The following is a 16,582-nucleotide window of genomic DNA, read 5'->3' on the forward strand; positions in this document are numbered from 1 at the left end:
AGTCCCGGACTAAATGTGACAATGTTTCCTGAAAAAAAAGTCTCTATGAACATTGGTTCTCGTTTTATAACCATTTCATCAAGTGATGCATTTCTGTGTCAATTTACTTGGCATTTTTCACATAATACTACGCCAAGGGGGTCTGTACTAGGAGGATTAAACACTGTTCACATCAAAACCATTAATTTAACATAGATCAAGATATAATAATCCGAGTTCCCTTAACCTTGAAGTCAGTTTTTACGTCGCGTTAGTACAATCAATGCCAAGTGTACACCACTGCTAGGACACAATCTTGCTAATGCTACTGTCACCATATGCAAATCACTACCAACGTCAATTCATACAAAGGCCAAAGAACCTTGAAGTCTAGTTACTGGGGAGGGGAGGTGGTAATCAGCGCCAGTTTTACCTTTCTTACCAACCGAGATGGTGTACACTGCGGCACTGACATATGTAAAGTGCGCCAACTACAATAGTTGGTGTAAATGATGTCACCGACATATTATGTAAAGTGCATCACGCTAATATTTTCCTTCCCACCTTCCCAGATTTAAGTTGGCTACGAAATTACATAGGTATGGTTAAAAAAATGTTAGGCTTAGTAACTTTGTCATTAATAAAATGGTTAAAAATGTTAAACTTAGTAATTTTGTCACTTATAAATGGTTAAAAATGTTAGGCTTCGTAACTTTGTCACTAATAAAATGGTTTAAAATGTTAGGCTTAGTAATCTTGTAACTAATAAAATGGTTAAAATGTTAGGCTTAGTAGCTTTGTCACTTATAAATGGTTAAAAATGTTAGGATTAGTAACTTTATCATTTATAAATGGTTTAAAATGTTAGGATTAGTAACATTGTCACTAATAAAAAGGTTAAAAATGATCGTACATGTATAGGACTAGCGTGACTGTATGATCACGGCCTGTATCTATTATACTATATTGTTAAAAATAAAAAACTGATTATTTTGGTTAAATTGCGACGTATTTGTACCAAATTAGGTTAAAAAAAATGTGAAAAAAGTTAAGGTGAAAAATTCCGTCCTTATTGGGTTAACATGCTGAAAACCGCTTCCTGATATCGTGTCTCAATAATTTGTTACTTACATGTGAAGTTGTAAAGGTTTCATCTGGACACCCTGTATATTTCATCGACGTGAACTATGTTATCAATCACTTGAATTATATAACTAAAGGACAGAATTTATTTTGGGTTCTTAAATTTTCTAGCACAGTCTCAACCACGACTTCCGAGATGTCTACAGCTGAACCCGAGGGTGGAAGCCAGCAGCGTACGTGTGGAACGAGGTGAGGATAATAGCTATATATTATCATATAGAGATATGTATGGAAAATCCTTTCAGTAGTAGAATGTTAGACAACAATATTAGTCTACACAATTTGACATATGAAAGCCCTCATTCATATTTTATATAACGGATTTTTAAGTAGACATGTAACAGTTTTTCAGCTTAAACTAAAAAATATTTCATGTTGTGTAAATAATGAATCTGTGGCCATGCAATAAAATTAACATTCTTGGTTGTATAAACACCAATACCATGTGTCATTTCGTATTGATCCAAGATCAAATTCAACTGGCGATTTTTCAAGATTCAATATGTTTGAACTTAATTTGATTAATTAATTTATCATTTCATTTTATATATTATAAATATTTTCGTGAATTAAGGCTCATTCACAATGAAAATTAAACATAACGTAAGCGTTAAATTAAGAATATAAACGTTACGGTAAAATCAAGAAGTCATACCATCATTCACGATGGGAACATAAACATAACCGCAAACATACTTGGTAACCATGGAAACTTAACAACGACGCTATTTCTGTCGTATACTTCAGCGCTCCACGATTGTGTTCTGTTTGCAAATCACGTAAGCATAAGCATGAAAGTTTGGAGTTTGCAAACTTTCATGTTAACGTCTTACGGTAATGTTTATGTCAATGATTATGTGAATCATTGTGAATGATCCCATTTGGTAGCCTGGGCGCAAACTTCTGTGTTTATGTTACGGTTATGTTTAATTTTCATTGTGAATGGGCCTTTATAGTTCCTATGTTGTTAATTTTCGTATTTAGTTCATCATAAGCTAACTATAATACTTTATCAAAATAAAGAAAACCAAATAATGTTCCTGAAAATAAAATAGTTAAAAAATGTATTTTAATTATACGCAAATTACTTGCAATATTCATTTTACGTTATCTAACATTCATTCATAGTTGTCGGCCCAAGGACAGGTCCTTCACTAAAAACCAGCATTCTCCAATCTTTCCTTTTAGTCTCCATATATGATCCCTATAGCTCAATGTTGTCTATCATCCGATATCTTTTTCTGCCCCCAAATTTCTTTCGTTCACCATTCCTTCAGTCGGCACTTTCTTTTTAGCCAGCGACTCACCAATTCCTTTTTCTCTTCCTGATCAGTTTCAGCATTATTCTTCCTTCACCCACTCTTTCCAGCACAACTTCATTTCTTATTCTGTCTGTCCGTTTCACACGCTCCATTTTTCTCCATATCCACATTTCAAATCCTTCTATTAATTTCACTTCACTTCGTCCTAATGTCCATGTTTCTGCCCCATACGATGCCATATTCCACGCAAAGCACTTCACTAGTCTCTTCCTTTGTTCTTTTTCCAGAGGTCCGCAGAAGAAGCTCCTTTTTCCAATAAAAGTTTCCTTCTGCCAATTGCTATTCTTCCTTTCATTTCTTGGCAGCATCTCATGTTACTGCTTATAGTATACCCCAAGTATTTGAAGCTCTCCACTTGCTCTACTGCCTCATTTAGAATTAGCAAGATTACCTTCTTTATTTCTCTTCCGACAACCATGGTCTTCATCTTGTCTGCAGTTATTTTCATCCCATACTGCTCACAGCTGTCATTTAGCTCTAGTAGCATATCCCTTACATCGTCTTCTCTTCTGCTAACAATGCCATATCAGAAATTCTACACCCAAATCGATATATATAATTTGAACTGGTAATGGAAATTACGGGAAAATGGCTGAACGGATTTTAATAAATGACCCCTCATTTTGAAGCTTGGAACCCAAAGTTTTTCAGAAAAACAGTAGTTTTCGGTGAAATATCAATTTTCCTACATCATTTTCCTATTTTCCAAAATCCATCTTTCATTAGTTTTGAGAACTAATTAATTGGCATTTCAGAATAAACCAAAACACACACTACAATAAACAATAGACTATTACACGAAGGCCATGATCTACAGGACTGCTGACATAGAGTTCAGATGGCTCAGATTCCTTCACATCATAATGCCAATATGTCGATCTTCATTTGAGTAGTTTTTTGATAACGTATAAAAAATAATTTACAAGTCTGATTCTCTGGTCTGCAGTTTTTCGAGTACAGCTGTGTATTGCATATTAAAACCTACAAAACTTAAGAATGTTTGATGACATTATTACCAATAAAAATGAAATATTATTATAATGGTATACTGATGATATGAAAGTGAAACCTTTTGGGGCTTTAAGTAAGTAGACGCAGAGAAAGAATATTTTATATTAGATCTTCATTTCTATAATTTACTGAGTAACGGCTATATTATATGTTACTGAAAACTATAAATCTTACGTAAGGTAACAATATTGTTATTAAAAATGAAATACTTTTATAGTTATTAATCAAGTAGTGTGGGTCTTTTTCATATATTTAATGGCAGTGTGATATAGATATTTATATGTCTGATTCTCTAATTTTCCTTGGTATTAATTGAGTCATACTTCCTATTTTAGCTGTGTCTTTAAACTATATCAAAATTAATTTCATATTTATTTGGTTTAATCGATTAGATTTGTGATCGCTGCCAAGTATATTTTGTTGTAGGGAAAATAGCATGCCATTTCACTTCTTGCTACCGTGATGAGTAAGTTTATTTCCCGCAACCAGCAACAAATGAAACACTGAAACTGCTAACGATTTACGATGGACAGTTTTATTTAGGGCGCATATAAGATTCTGCAACTCTGACACATCATTCGCCTCATTTTCCGCATCTCAGCAATAGATTCCTCACAACAGCCTATATACAGAAAATATACGGGATAACATTTATTGTTACACAAATTAATCCAGCAGTATTTGATAGATCAGTATTGTCTGGAGGAAGCGCAAAAATTACAATTCCTAAGAAAAGACCAAAAGGTATTACTTAGGCTACTGATAAAATAAGAGGCCTACAAGATTTTGTAATCTCTTGATCACCTCAGCAAGATCTCTTAGTGGGAAAAAGTGACTCTGCCCTCTACATTTCAGGGTGGTTCACGAAACATGCAGCAGCTATACCAAGATGCTAAGTTTTTTGTTCAAAGCATGACAAACCTTACACTTTCTTAACTTTGACCTACAATCCGCAATGACCTGAAATAGCTACTGCATTACTCCCACATGAAAAACTCGCTAATCGTCCTGACATTGTTACTTGTGATTTCGCATTGAAACTCAAGAACTGAAAACGGATAGGTTCAAGGAAAAGTATTGGCATAAAAAAAAACATTCAGAGGGAGTATGTTTCACTATTATGGAAGCAAATAACTTTCAAAATGTCTGGTATTCTTCATTGAAAATAAATCTGAACAATTTTTATTTTAACTTCTTATGGACTTAGTTTGCAGTATTTACTGCACAAGCCACTAATTAAATCTCAATCCAACATCTAGGTCGCAAACTCATTTATCAATAAGAACTCTCAAAAAAAGATTACGCTGTCATCCCTAAGGTAATTTAATCTTATAATGAACAAAAATATAAAAAAAGAAAAATAATTTAATGACAAGGGTAAAAAACTCTTTTCAAGCTAAATATATTAACTTGTCATAACGAAAACGTGACATTTTACCACGAACTCAAATAAATATAAAATAAATAAAAGAAAGATTAAAATAAAAAATACAGAATTAATGTCACTACCCAAAAACATCTTATGCATTTTATTCTTCTTCCTTCTACAGTACTTTGACCCCTACCACGTTATGAAAAACAGTTCTTCAAAGACTTAGGGTGTGAATCTCTCAAATCACGGCGACGAAAAACCAGACTCACCGCATTGTTTAAGGCACAAATGGGACACAAAGCATGGACCGACTTCGAAGCTAGATTAGCAACACCATCATACCTAGGCAGGGCAGATCATATTAGGAAGTTTAAATGTAGAAAACAAAGAACAGACGTGGTAAAATTTTTCTTTGTTAACCGCACAATAGTAGACTGGAACAGCTTACCTGCGGCAATATTTCAGGGTGGTCCTCTTAAAATCAATACATTTAAGGAAAGGTTGAGAAGATTAGACTGAAAATGTAATTGTAGATGCAGTGTAATTATTTAAGTTGTGTCATGTAATTAATTGAGTTGATATGCAATTAATTAGTATGATATCTAATTTAGTTGATATGTAAATAAATTAAGGTGATATGTAAATAAATTAAGGTGATATGTAAATAAGTTGATTTGTAATTAATTAAGGTGGTATGTAATTACTTAAATTGATAATAGTTGGGTGAAATAGAAGTACTTATAAGTTAGATTTACTTTTGCTTATTGTTAGGCGTTATTATATAATAGTATTTACTTATAGTTCTAGGTTTATTGCTTCTATTTATTTATAGTTAGAAATAAATTTAGGTTTATTTTATTTTATTTTATGCTCGACCATGCCGAAATGTATTAATTATACACCTAGTAGTAGCCCTTTAATGCACCTCATTAAAGTACACCTATCCATTATAATTCAGTTGTTCAGTCAATGAGAACTCTCCATTGTACTGATTGTACCATTATAAAACAGCAAGTATCGATTATTCTCGGATATGCAATCGAAAGACAATTAGCGAAACGTCACGGAGGCTGGAAATCCAATACTGTCGCAGAAGGTTATGTTCTGTTACTATAATAATTAGAGTTAATTGTAAATAATATTCAAATAAATTCAATTTGTCATGTCGTTTTTCAATGTCTAATTTCATTTCAATGTTATATCAATATTAATATTTAGTTTACTCTCTAGATTATATCAAGGTCAATGTGGACATCTGTTCCTCGGAAAAAATCAATACTTTCGCGTCTGCGCACATCTCACAATTTACGAGCTATGCAAAAGGTCACTTCCGCTCTTCAGTCAGATAAGAATAAAATGAATACTTCTGAATAATTTCAAGTTAGAAATATGGTCGAGCATAAAAAGTGGTATGAAACTTGGCTATAATGGTAATTAAGACGCTAGTATGAAAATTATGAAACTCGCTTGCGCTCGTTTCATAAACATACTCGCGACTTAAAGGTGGAAATAAATTAGATGTCGGAAACTACAGACCGATTAGCCTTACATCTGTCGTATGTAAAGTCATGGAGCATTTGATATCGGATTATATTCGTCATGTTCTAAATGCGAAAGACTGGTTTTACAACCGCCAGCATGGTTTTAGGGAAGGCTTCTCATGTGATAGTCAAATTACGTCGCTGGTTCAGGATCTAGCTGAAGAGGTAGATAGAGGCGGAAGAATCGATGCAGTTGTGATTGACTTTTCGAAAGCATTTGATTTGGTGCCACATGACATATTAATAGATAAGTTAAGTAGGCTAGGAATAGATAAAAGAGTGGTGCTATGGATCCAAGAATTCTTAAAAGGTAGAACCCAGAGAGTTAGAGTAGGTCATGAAATATCGGAAATTGGAAATATAAGTTCAGGGGTGCCACAGGGCAGCGTTCTGGGTCCATTACTCTTTATAATATACGTAAATGACCTATGCCAGGATATTACATCAAATGTGAGGCTATTTGCAGACGACTGCATTATCTATAGAAAGATTAGAAATAATTCAGATGTAGATTCTATTCAAACAGACTTAAATAACATTTACAACTGGGCGTTAAAGCATAGGATGAAAATAAATGGTTCTAAAAGTAAATCTATAACATTTTGTAAAACCCGAGAGGAAACTAGTCTTAATTACGAATTCAGTGGTGTTGTAATTCCGCAAGAACAATGTTGTAAATACCTAGGAGTGTATTTAAACTCCAAACTTTCTTGGGGAGAGCATGTTGATAATGTTACAGGCAAAGCATGGAGGGCACTTCACTTTATTATGAGAATCTTGAGAAAGGCTAGCCCCAAATCGAGGGAAATAGCATATCTAACATTAGTGCGACCGTTAATGGAATACGGAACTACATGTTGGGATCCCTATAGAATATACCAGATAAATTCCTTAGAAAGAATCCAGTATAGGGCAGCTAAATTTGTTAAAGGTAAAAGAGAAGATGGGAACGATACGATAAAAGAACTTAAATGGGAAACTTTGGAAAACAGACGTAGGAAAACTAGAATAACATCATTGTATAGAGCACATCTAGGTCAGAAAGCATGGGTAGACATAACGGCTCGGTTAGAAAAGCCAACGTACTATGGTAGGCACGATCATGATTTTAAAATCAAATGTAGGAAACAGAAAACGGATGTAGGTAAATTCTCATTTTTAAATAGAACTATAAATGATTGGAATGACCTACCTGCAGCGGTCTTTGAGGGCTGTCCTTCCTTAAGGAGATTCAAGAATAATTTAAAGAGTTGTGTATAAAGTGAAAATTAAAATTAAGGTGACATTCAACATTTAATTTTTTAAGGTGGCATGTATTTATCTAGCCTGACGAGTTTACTTCCTTGGTTTGAATTGTAAATTATTTAAAAATAGCGTGTAAGAGGGCCTTAGACTAGAAATGTTTAGTTTAAATGTAGTTCTGTTTATAAATATGCATAAGAATGCAATTATTTGACTTATTTGAACTGTTGTATCAGTGAAGCGAGGTGAGTCAGTGAAGTTATGGTTTTACAGTGCAGTGAACAGTTCCGATCAGTGATAATTTATAGCGTCAATGAAATGTGTTCTATAGTGTCAGTGAAATGTGTGCTAAAGTGTCAGTGAAATGCGTCATAGTGCCACTACAGGGAATGAGATGAGAGTAAAGTGAAAGACTATTGAAAATTATGTAGGACCTATACATAATCATGTAGGTTGTGTTGTAAAATTAGGTGTTTTATTTTATGTTTTATTATTATTGTGTTAAATTGTATTGTGTATTCTTATTGTATTGTGTATAAAATTGTATATGTGTTGTAAATTTTATTATGTATTGTAAATTTTATTGTGTATTGCTTATCATTTTAACTGTGTATTGTTAATATTGTATATACCACTGCCACCGGGTGCTTGCCCACTTGCAGTGTAAATAAATACATACATACATTACTACCATTATAGGCTCGTTGCATAATGTACTATTATTTTATTTTTCTTTTATTGCTGTAATTATTGTATAATTGTAATGGTATTATTGTATATTATATATCACTGCCACCGGGTATATATTGTAGTGTTAATACATACATACATACATACATACATACATACATACATACATACATACATACATACATACATACATACATACATACATTACATACATACATACATACATACATACATACATACATACATTTATTATCAAATCAGAATTTTGAGGACGATAATAAATCACGATATATTAATGTCTTATTATTTCGCACACGTCGAGTCAAGGCTTTCATATGGTTTTTGTTTTTGGGGATCTGGAACCATGCTGAATGATACATTTATTACTCAAAAGCGTATTGTCAGATGCATAGCGGGTGTTGACAGCAGGACCTCTTGTAGGGAACATTTTTACAATATAATATTCTTACTGTTTATGGTTTATACATTTTTAATGTTTTACTATTAATTTATAAAAATCTGTCTGATTTTCATCATAATTGTGATTTCCATACCTACGACACTCGTAACAAAAATAGTTTAACTATTCTAGCTCACCACCTTACAAACACTAGTAGAACATATATGGTTTTTGGTATCAAAATCTACAACAGTTTGCCTGATGACATCAAATATACAAAAAATTCTCTGAAATTTAGGAATTATGCAAAAACGAAATTAATAAAATTGTATCCCTACAGTCTTGAGGATGCACGCACGGGCCCCTGAAATGAATAATGTTTTTTTTTTTTTATTTGACTTATTCAACATTAAATTGTAATTGCATATATTTGACCATGTCTATGCATACATTATGCCATCGACAATAAATTTCTATCTATCTATCTATCTATCTATCTATCTATCTATCTATCTATCTATCTATCTATCTATCTATCTATCTGTCTGTCTGTCTGTCTGTCTGTCTGTCTGTCTGTCTGTCTGTCTGTCTGTCTGTCTGTCTGTCTGTCTGTCTGTCTGTCTGTCTGTCTGCCTGCCTGCCTGCCTGCCTACATACATACATACATACATACATACATACATACATACATACATACATACATACATACATACATACATACATACATACTAAATCCTCCAAGTAGATGTTGAACAGGGTAGGTTATAAAGGGCATCCTTGTCGTACTTCTCTCCCTAATCCACTCCCCTCTGACAATTATTCTCCTATCTTGACGTTGACTCGTTGTTTCATGTTATCTAACGTTCTCCCATTTTCCTCTAGATTCCAGCGCTGTGTCATGAGGGTGTTATCGCACCCTTGGTGCATCCGGGTGTCCAGACCCCTAGCGCTCTGGGTCTTGGGGCTCATGCTGTGGGGCCTGGCCGCTGCCAAGCTGGGTCCCATGGCGGGTCCCGACGGTCAGCTGTTTCGTATCGGACTGCTGGGCGTGGTGGCGCACTTGGTCGGTTTCGCAGTTGGGCTCACAGGACTTCCACCCTTGCTCGGCATGATGGTCGCCGGTGTCATCCTGCGTAACGTCGATGTTGTCGTGGTAACGGGTCCTTACCTCGATGTGGCGTCCGCCATCAGGTACGTGCAGTAACCATTATCTTAAGAAAACCTTCGAGTTGGAGCTTGACCTACCTCAAAATTGACTTCCTATCTTTAATGTCATATTTACTATGTCTTTTATCACACTCTGATTTTCGCTTACAGTACTTAATGTCCACACTGTATACAGAATGAACGGAAAGTAATGTCATTGATTTCAGGGGGTTATTCTTCGAGATATTTCAAACAAAAATGTTTAATACAAATTTGCTCGTTTTTGCTTCCTTTACATTTTTGTTTGAACTATCTCAAAGAATAACCCCTTGAAATTAATAATGTTACTTACGGTTCACTCTGTATTTTATATGTTTATACTGGAGTGTCTGGGGGAAATATTCTAAAATAAACAGAACAAATTATTTAAAAAAAGAGGTACACTTGAAAAATAAAAAAAAAACGATATCTGGATTTTTCTTACAAACTTTAGCATAACATGTTGGCTAATACATAGCGAGATCAAAGTTCAAACCCAGGACTGTACCTCCATTGGATGGATATATGTTGGCTAATACACAGTCTAGATCAGGCATGGACAATATGTTCCCACGCGGGCATTGTATACACCACCATTCATTTCTCCCTCCACAAATTTCACCTGCGTGATTGTAGCAGTGGTGGTGGTGGTGGTGGTGATAGTAGTAGTAGTAGCAGCAGTAGTAGTAGTAGCAGCACAAGCAGTAGTAGTAGTAGTAGCAGTAGTAGTAGTAGTAGTAGTAGTAGTAGTAGTAGTAGTAGCAGCAGCAACAATAGTAGTAGTAGTAACAGTAACAGTAGTAGTAGTAGTAGTATTAGGAGCAGAAGCAGCAGTAGTAGTAGCAGCAGTAGTAGTAGCAACAATAGTAGTAGTAGTAACAGTAGCAGCAGTAGTAACAGTAGCAGTAGTAGCAGTAGTAGTAGTAGTAGTAGTAGTAGTAACAGTAGTAGTAGTAGAAGCAGTAGTAGTAATAGTAGTAGCAGTAGTAGTAGTAGTAGAAGCAGTAGTAGTAGTAATAGTAGTAGTAGGAGCAGAAGCAGCAGTAGTAGTAGCAGCAGTAGTAGTAGCAGTAGTAGTAGCAACAATAGTAGTAGTAGTAACAGTAGTAGCAGTAGTAGTAGTAGTAGTAGTAGTAGTAGCAGCAGTAGTAGTAGTAGAAGCAGTAGTAGTAGTAGTAGTAGTAGTAGTAGGAGCAGAAGCAGCAGTAGTAGTAGCAGCAGTAGTAGCAACAATAGTAGTAGTAGTAACAGTAGCAGTAGTAGTAACAGTAGCAGTAGTAGTAGTAGTAGCAGTAGTAGTAGTAGTAGCAGTAGTAGTAGTAGTAGGAGCAGAAGCAGCAGTAGTAGTAGCAGCGTAGTAGTAGCAGTAGTAGTAGCAACAATAGTAGTAGTAACAGTAGCAGTAGTAGTAATAGTAGTAGTAGTAGTAGAAGCAGTAGTAGTAGTAGGAGCAGAAGCAGCAGCAGTAGTAGTAGCAGTAGTAGTAGCAACAATAGTAGTAGTTGTAACAGTAGCAGTAGTAGTAGTAGTAGTAGTAGTAGTAGTAGTAGTAGTAGTAGTAGTAGTAGTAGCTGCAGAAGCACAAATAAGATTTAGGTACTGTGGTGATTTTCAGAGAGATGGCCCTGGTGGTGATCCTCATCAGGGCTGGATTGGAGCTAGACCCGATAGCTCTCAAAAGGCTAGGTGGCATGGTGCTCAGGATTGCCATATGCCCTGCAGTGGTGGAGGCTGTTTGTGTCGCAGCTATTACCAACATTCTGCTGGACTTGCCGTGGATCTGGGGCTCCTTGTTAGGGTAAGCACGAACATATTTCACTTTAGCGTGAAACGTTTATACTCGAAGGTCGAATGTATAAAATGTTACGGAAGTTTCAGCATCTGACGTCACATGCTTAGCAACGACAATGAGTTAGTCACACTATTCTGACATCACTTGCTTGACAACGGATCGGACTCTTGCATTGATACTGTGTTTGCTGTAATGACAGACTAAAGGCCCATTCACAATGAAAATTAAACATAACCGTAACATAAACACACAAGTTTGCGCCCAGCTACCAAATGGGATCATTCACAATGATTCACATAAGCATTGACATAAACATTACCGTAAGACGTTAACATGAAAGTTTGCAAACTCCAAACTTTCATGCTTATGCTTACGTGATTTGCAAACAGAACACAGTCGTGGAGCGCTGAAGTATACGACAGAATATGAGGAAATGGCGTCGTTATGTTTCCATGGTTACCAAGTATGTTTGCTGTTATGTTTATGTTCCCATCGTGAATGATGGTATGACTTCTTGATTTTACTGTAACGTTAAGTTAACGCTTACGTTATGTTTAACTTTCATTGTGAATGAGCCTTTATTTTTTTATAAATTATATTTCTTATATCTCTTATCACAGACCCATACTAACGGCTGTCCAACAAACCAATTCACATTAATTTCATTGTAAATAGATGTCCAGATATTCTGTATATTCATTGTCATATTCTTTTAGAGATCCAGTTGCTTCCAAATTGTTTACCAGTCCAGTATTGTGTTCCTTTGGGGATTTCGAACACCAAACTCTCTCTGTATGCCCTTTGAGTAGCTGTAATTGAATTCGTAATCCAGTATTGCTTCACAAGGAAGAGCCGTTGATTTAATGTGTACTGCATTTTCAGTGACTTAAACAAAATGTCGAAAACAGCTGCCAACAATAAGGAATAAAGAATAAACATCTGCGCATCTCGTGACAGGGAATCAAAACTCCTGCTTAATTTGACGTTAAAAACTGGTCATTAAGTGAATTTCCAGCCGAATAAATAAAGAATGTTCAACATTTGCTATAGAGGTTAGTAATCTCCCAAAGATACTCTACATTTGAGGTATAACAAATTGTAGCTAGCATCATTCGTTTTGAAAGAAAGAAAGAAAGAAAGAAAGAAAGAAAGAAAGAAAGAAAGAAAGAAAGAAAGAAAGAAAGAAAGAAAGAAGGAAAGAAGGAAAGAAAAAAGAAAGAAGGAAAGAAAGAATGAAGGAAAGAAGGAAAGAAAGAAAGAAGGAAGGAAGGAAGGAAGGAAAGAAAGAAAGAAAGAAAGAAAGAAAGAAAGAAAGAAAGAAAGAAAGAAAGAAAGAAAGAAAGAAAGAAAGAAAGAAAGAAAGAAATGTTTTAGTTGTATATAAATCACTCTGTTGTACAACACAAAGGTTTAGTATCAATACTGAATACAAGACAGAAATATTCATGCAGCGTTGTTGATTGTCATAAATTCGCCTACAAAATAGAAGGCGTGGGAAATTAGGTACTTCTTTAATTTGGCCCTAAATAATCTTATGTTTTGAGTTTCATTTTTTTTATATCCATAGGGAGACTATTAAAAATGTTTACTGCCACGTAACGCACTTCTTTTTCATAGCACGTAAGATACTGGTAACTGTGATGCAATCTGTCTTTTTCTTCTTGTCTTTCTTCTTCTTCTTCTTTTTCTTCTTGCATGCCATCTATATGTGTCTATTGGCTCAGTTGGTAGAACAGCTGGGTAAGGACTGAAAGGTCCGGGGTTCGATACCGGGTGGTGATGGGATTTTCCCTTTGCCAAACTTCCAGAACGGCCCCCGAGGTTGACTCAGTCTCCTAAATTTAGTACCGGGTCTTTCCCGGGGTAAAAGGCGGTCAGATTGTGATGCCGACCAGACCACCTCATTCTAGTGCCGAGATAAAGAAAGCATGGGGCTCTACCCATGCCCCCAAGTGCCTTCACAAATAACATATGGCCCCCTCTATCTCCTGATGTAATATCTTGCAATTATTTTCTCCGGGATAAATTAAAAGATAAAGCGTACAGGAGAAATCCACTTTCGAATTAAAGAATAGGCCTAACATCCGCCAAGAGATGAATTCAATTTCTCAAAGAGAACTAAGAAAGATGATGGACAGTTTTCTAAACAGATGCCAGAAATATTTGGAAAATGAGGGTAAGCAGTTCCAACGCACGTAATCTTTCAATAATAAAAGTGAGTAGTATTTAGAGTCACTCTAGTGCCCCGAGTTTAACAGCCGAATCTTATTGCCGGCCTGCCGGCCGGCAGTGACCCGTGAACTCCCTGCCGAGCTTATGTTTCACAGATAAACCGCTCACTCAGTCCTATACCGAAATTTTGTTCACGCTGTATGAAGAAGTAATATGTGAATAATAGCAGAACTCAAGACATGAAAATCAGAAGACACGATACTTCCTTTCCTTTAAACATTGCAAAATACATTCTGAAATCAATTGAACTCCGACAAAATTTGTTTTAAACTTCCACATCACAGCAACTGAACCTTACATTTCGCATCTAAATACAAATCCTAAAAAAAAACTGAAATATTAAAGATGCATTATTTTTTGCAGCGCCGTGTTGGCAGCAGTGTCCCCTGAAGTAGTGATACCGCTTCTGTTTACTCTTCAGACAAAAGGAAATTACGGAAAGTCGAAAGGAATTCCAACAATTGTAATAGCAGCCGCAAGTTTCGATGACGTTGTTGCCATTTCTGCTTTCGGTGTATTGCTCAGCATTGCCACTTCTACAGGTAAGCTATGACATACAACTGTAAAATCTGTATATTGCATACGTAATAAATACCGAATTGGGGAACGCGAATAATGTAAAATGTAAGCTGATTTAATGCAATCTGTCCAAAAATCAAACTACAGATCTATTTCTCCGCAACACCCATTCACTCTTCTCCAGCCATCCTTCTGTCTTTTCATCTATCCAACCATCTATTCTTCCATTCCTTCATCCATCCAGACATCCAATTTTTTATATTCATTCTTATATCCCAGAGCTGGGCAGCAAGAGCGGATTCTACTCTCTCAAGGGGAGCCATATGATTTCTCTTCAACCCCTTTCTTCCCCGCCGAACACCGAACAGCGTTGATTCCGTTACTGATGAATATTAAGCGTCCCCGTTTCGAGTCTGGGTGCGCTCCTGATGCCCAGCCCTGTTCTATCCATTAGACAGGGTCGAAATAATGTAAGTCTGCAGATTTTAACAGCTTATGCTGTTACACAAAACACATTATTTCTGAGAAAATCATAATAATTATAGAAAAAATATTTTATTTTTTTCTTGAGTTATTTATGCTCTACCACCTGTACTTTTTTTGGCAGTTTATATCGGTTACACCCTGTATATCACTTCCACTGTGTATACTGGGTGTTCATTTCAAAGTGTCATGACGTCACTGTTGTGAGTCAGCGATTTGAAGCGAGTTTCAGCTTTTATGTCAGAGAAGTTGCCTATTAATCAAGGCGTTCAGTCTGAACTTTAGAACGTGTACGGTATAACTTGAATGTCGTAGCAACAGATGGCGGTTTGTAAAGTCTGTGTGCTACCATAACCTCTTTCGAACTGTGTTTTGCGCGGGCAAGTCGTACGCAGGGTATTTGTTATCATCGATTGCGTACGGCAACATTCCACAACACAAATCAAAATGCTCCGTGTCCATGTTGACCGTCCAAGTTAATGTCAACAAATACGAAAGTAATCGTCTTAACCCTCTCCCCCATATCCCGACAGTAAGAAAAAAAAATCACTTCAGTACGTGTTTCCAAACAGTTCACATTCTTGCCACTACTGGCGTTACCGTACGTATCGGTAAGTAATCTTCAGAATGAACGCCGTACTTGCTAGGAAACTTCTCTCGCATTTAGGTAATACGCCTTTGCGGAAGTGTAGGAAGATTGAATTCTCTAGTCCACACCTGTGGAGTAACGGTCAGCGCGTCTGGCTGTGAAACCAGGTGGCCCGGGTTCGATTCCCGGTTGGGGCAAGTTACCTGGTTGAGGTTTTTTCCGGGGTTTTCCCTCAACCCAATACGAGCAAATTCTGGGTAACTTTCGGTGCTGGACCCCGGACTCATTTCACCGGCATTATCATCTTCATTTCATTCAGACGCTAAATAACCTAGATGTTTATACAGCGTCGTAAAATAATCCAATAAACTTATAAAAAAAAAAACTTGAATTCTCTAGGCTCATCGGATAGCCACATGACGACATACAGCGAGCCATGACACATTTTGAACTGAACACCCAGTATTTCAACATATGTTTTAATCTCAAGAGGTATGAAGTAGGCTATACGTAGTCTGCAAATTACAGCAAAAGTCAAAGGGTAAAAACTGACAGGAGGAAGAGATTGAGTGGAGTTAGAATGAAATGAATCGTGATCAAATTTGGAGCAGCAATGAATTAAACTAATGTAGCCTATAGTTACAGAAATCTCACAACCTGATTCAATTTTGTAAAACCGGTATAAAAAAGATTTCACCCGGTCAGTTCTAGGAATATTAATGCCTTAAATTTAAGTTTAATTCTAACATCAATCACTGAATTTCTCTCATTTACGTAAGTAAATTTAGTTAGTATTGCAACTATAGCGGTTACAGCTGTCGACATCTCAGTTTGTTTACGCTTGCTTGCAGGGGATATAACATCGAAAATCATCCAATGCCCGGTGGGTCTAGTTATCGGAATCTGCTGTGGTTTAGGACTGGGATTATTCCTGAGGTACATTCCACGTCAAGATGATGTAAGTCTGTAATATTTTATTTCATCAATATTGAACGATCTCTGCACTTGAAGTGAATCGTTTATTGTAAAAACACCACAACCGACTATCCGATCTAATTAATTATCTGATCATTAATAAGAGA

General features: G+C 36.0%; 1 protein-coding gene across 4 annotated transcripts in view; it reads left to right on the forward strand.

Annotated features, from left to right (window-relative positions):
- Positions 1–16,582, forward strand: part of LOC138714701 (sodium/hydrogen exchanger 9B2-like) — a 47,157-nt gene that overhangs the window by 8,978 nt on the left and 21,597 nt on the right. For 3 of the 4 annotated variants that reach the window (XM_069846772.1, XM_069846775.1, XM_069846774.1), the window contains exons 2-6: positions 1,234–1,311; positions 9,583–9,891; positions 11,501–11,683; positions 14,273–14,451; positions 16,352–16,458. In XM_069846772.1, the coding sequence (XP_069702873.1) occupies positions 1,234–1,311; positions 9,583–9,891; positions 11,501–11,683; positions 14,273–14,451; positions 16,352–16,458 (856 nt within the window). The remainder of the gene's footprint in view (positions 1–1,233; positions 1,312–9,582; positions 9,892–11,500; positions 11,684–14,272; positions 14,452–16,351; positions 16,459–16,582) is intronic. The other variant, XM_069846773.1, reaches the window with a different exon arrangement.

The sequence above is a fragment of the Periplaneta americana genome, chromosome 15 (genome assembly GCF_040183065.1).
Source record: "Periplaneta americana isolate PAMFEO1 chromosome 15, P.americana_PAMFEO1_priV1, whole genome shotgun sequence".
NCBI classification, from domain to species: Eukaryota; Metazoa; Arthropoda; class Insecta; order Blattodea; family Blattidae; genus Periplaneta; species Periplaneta americana.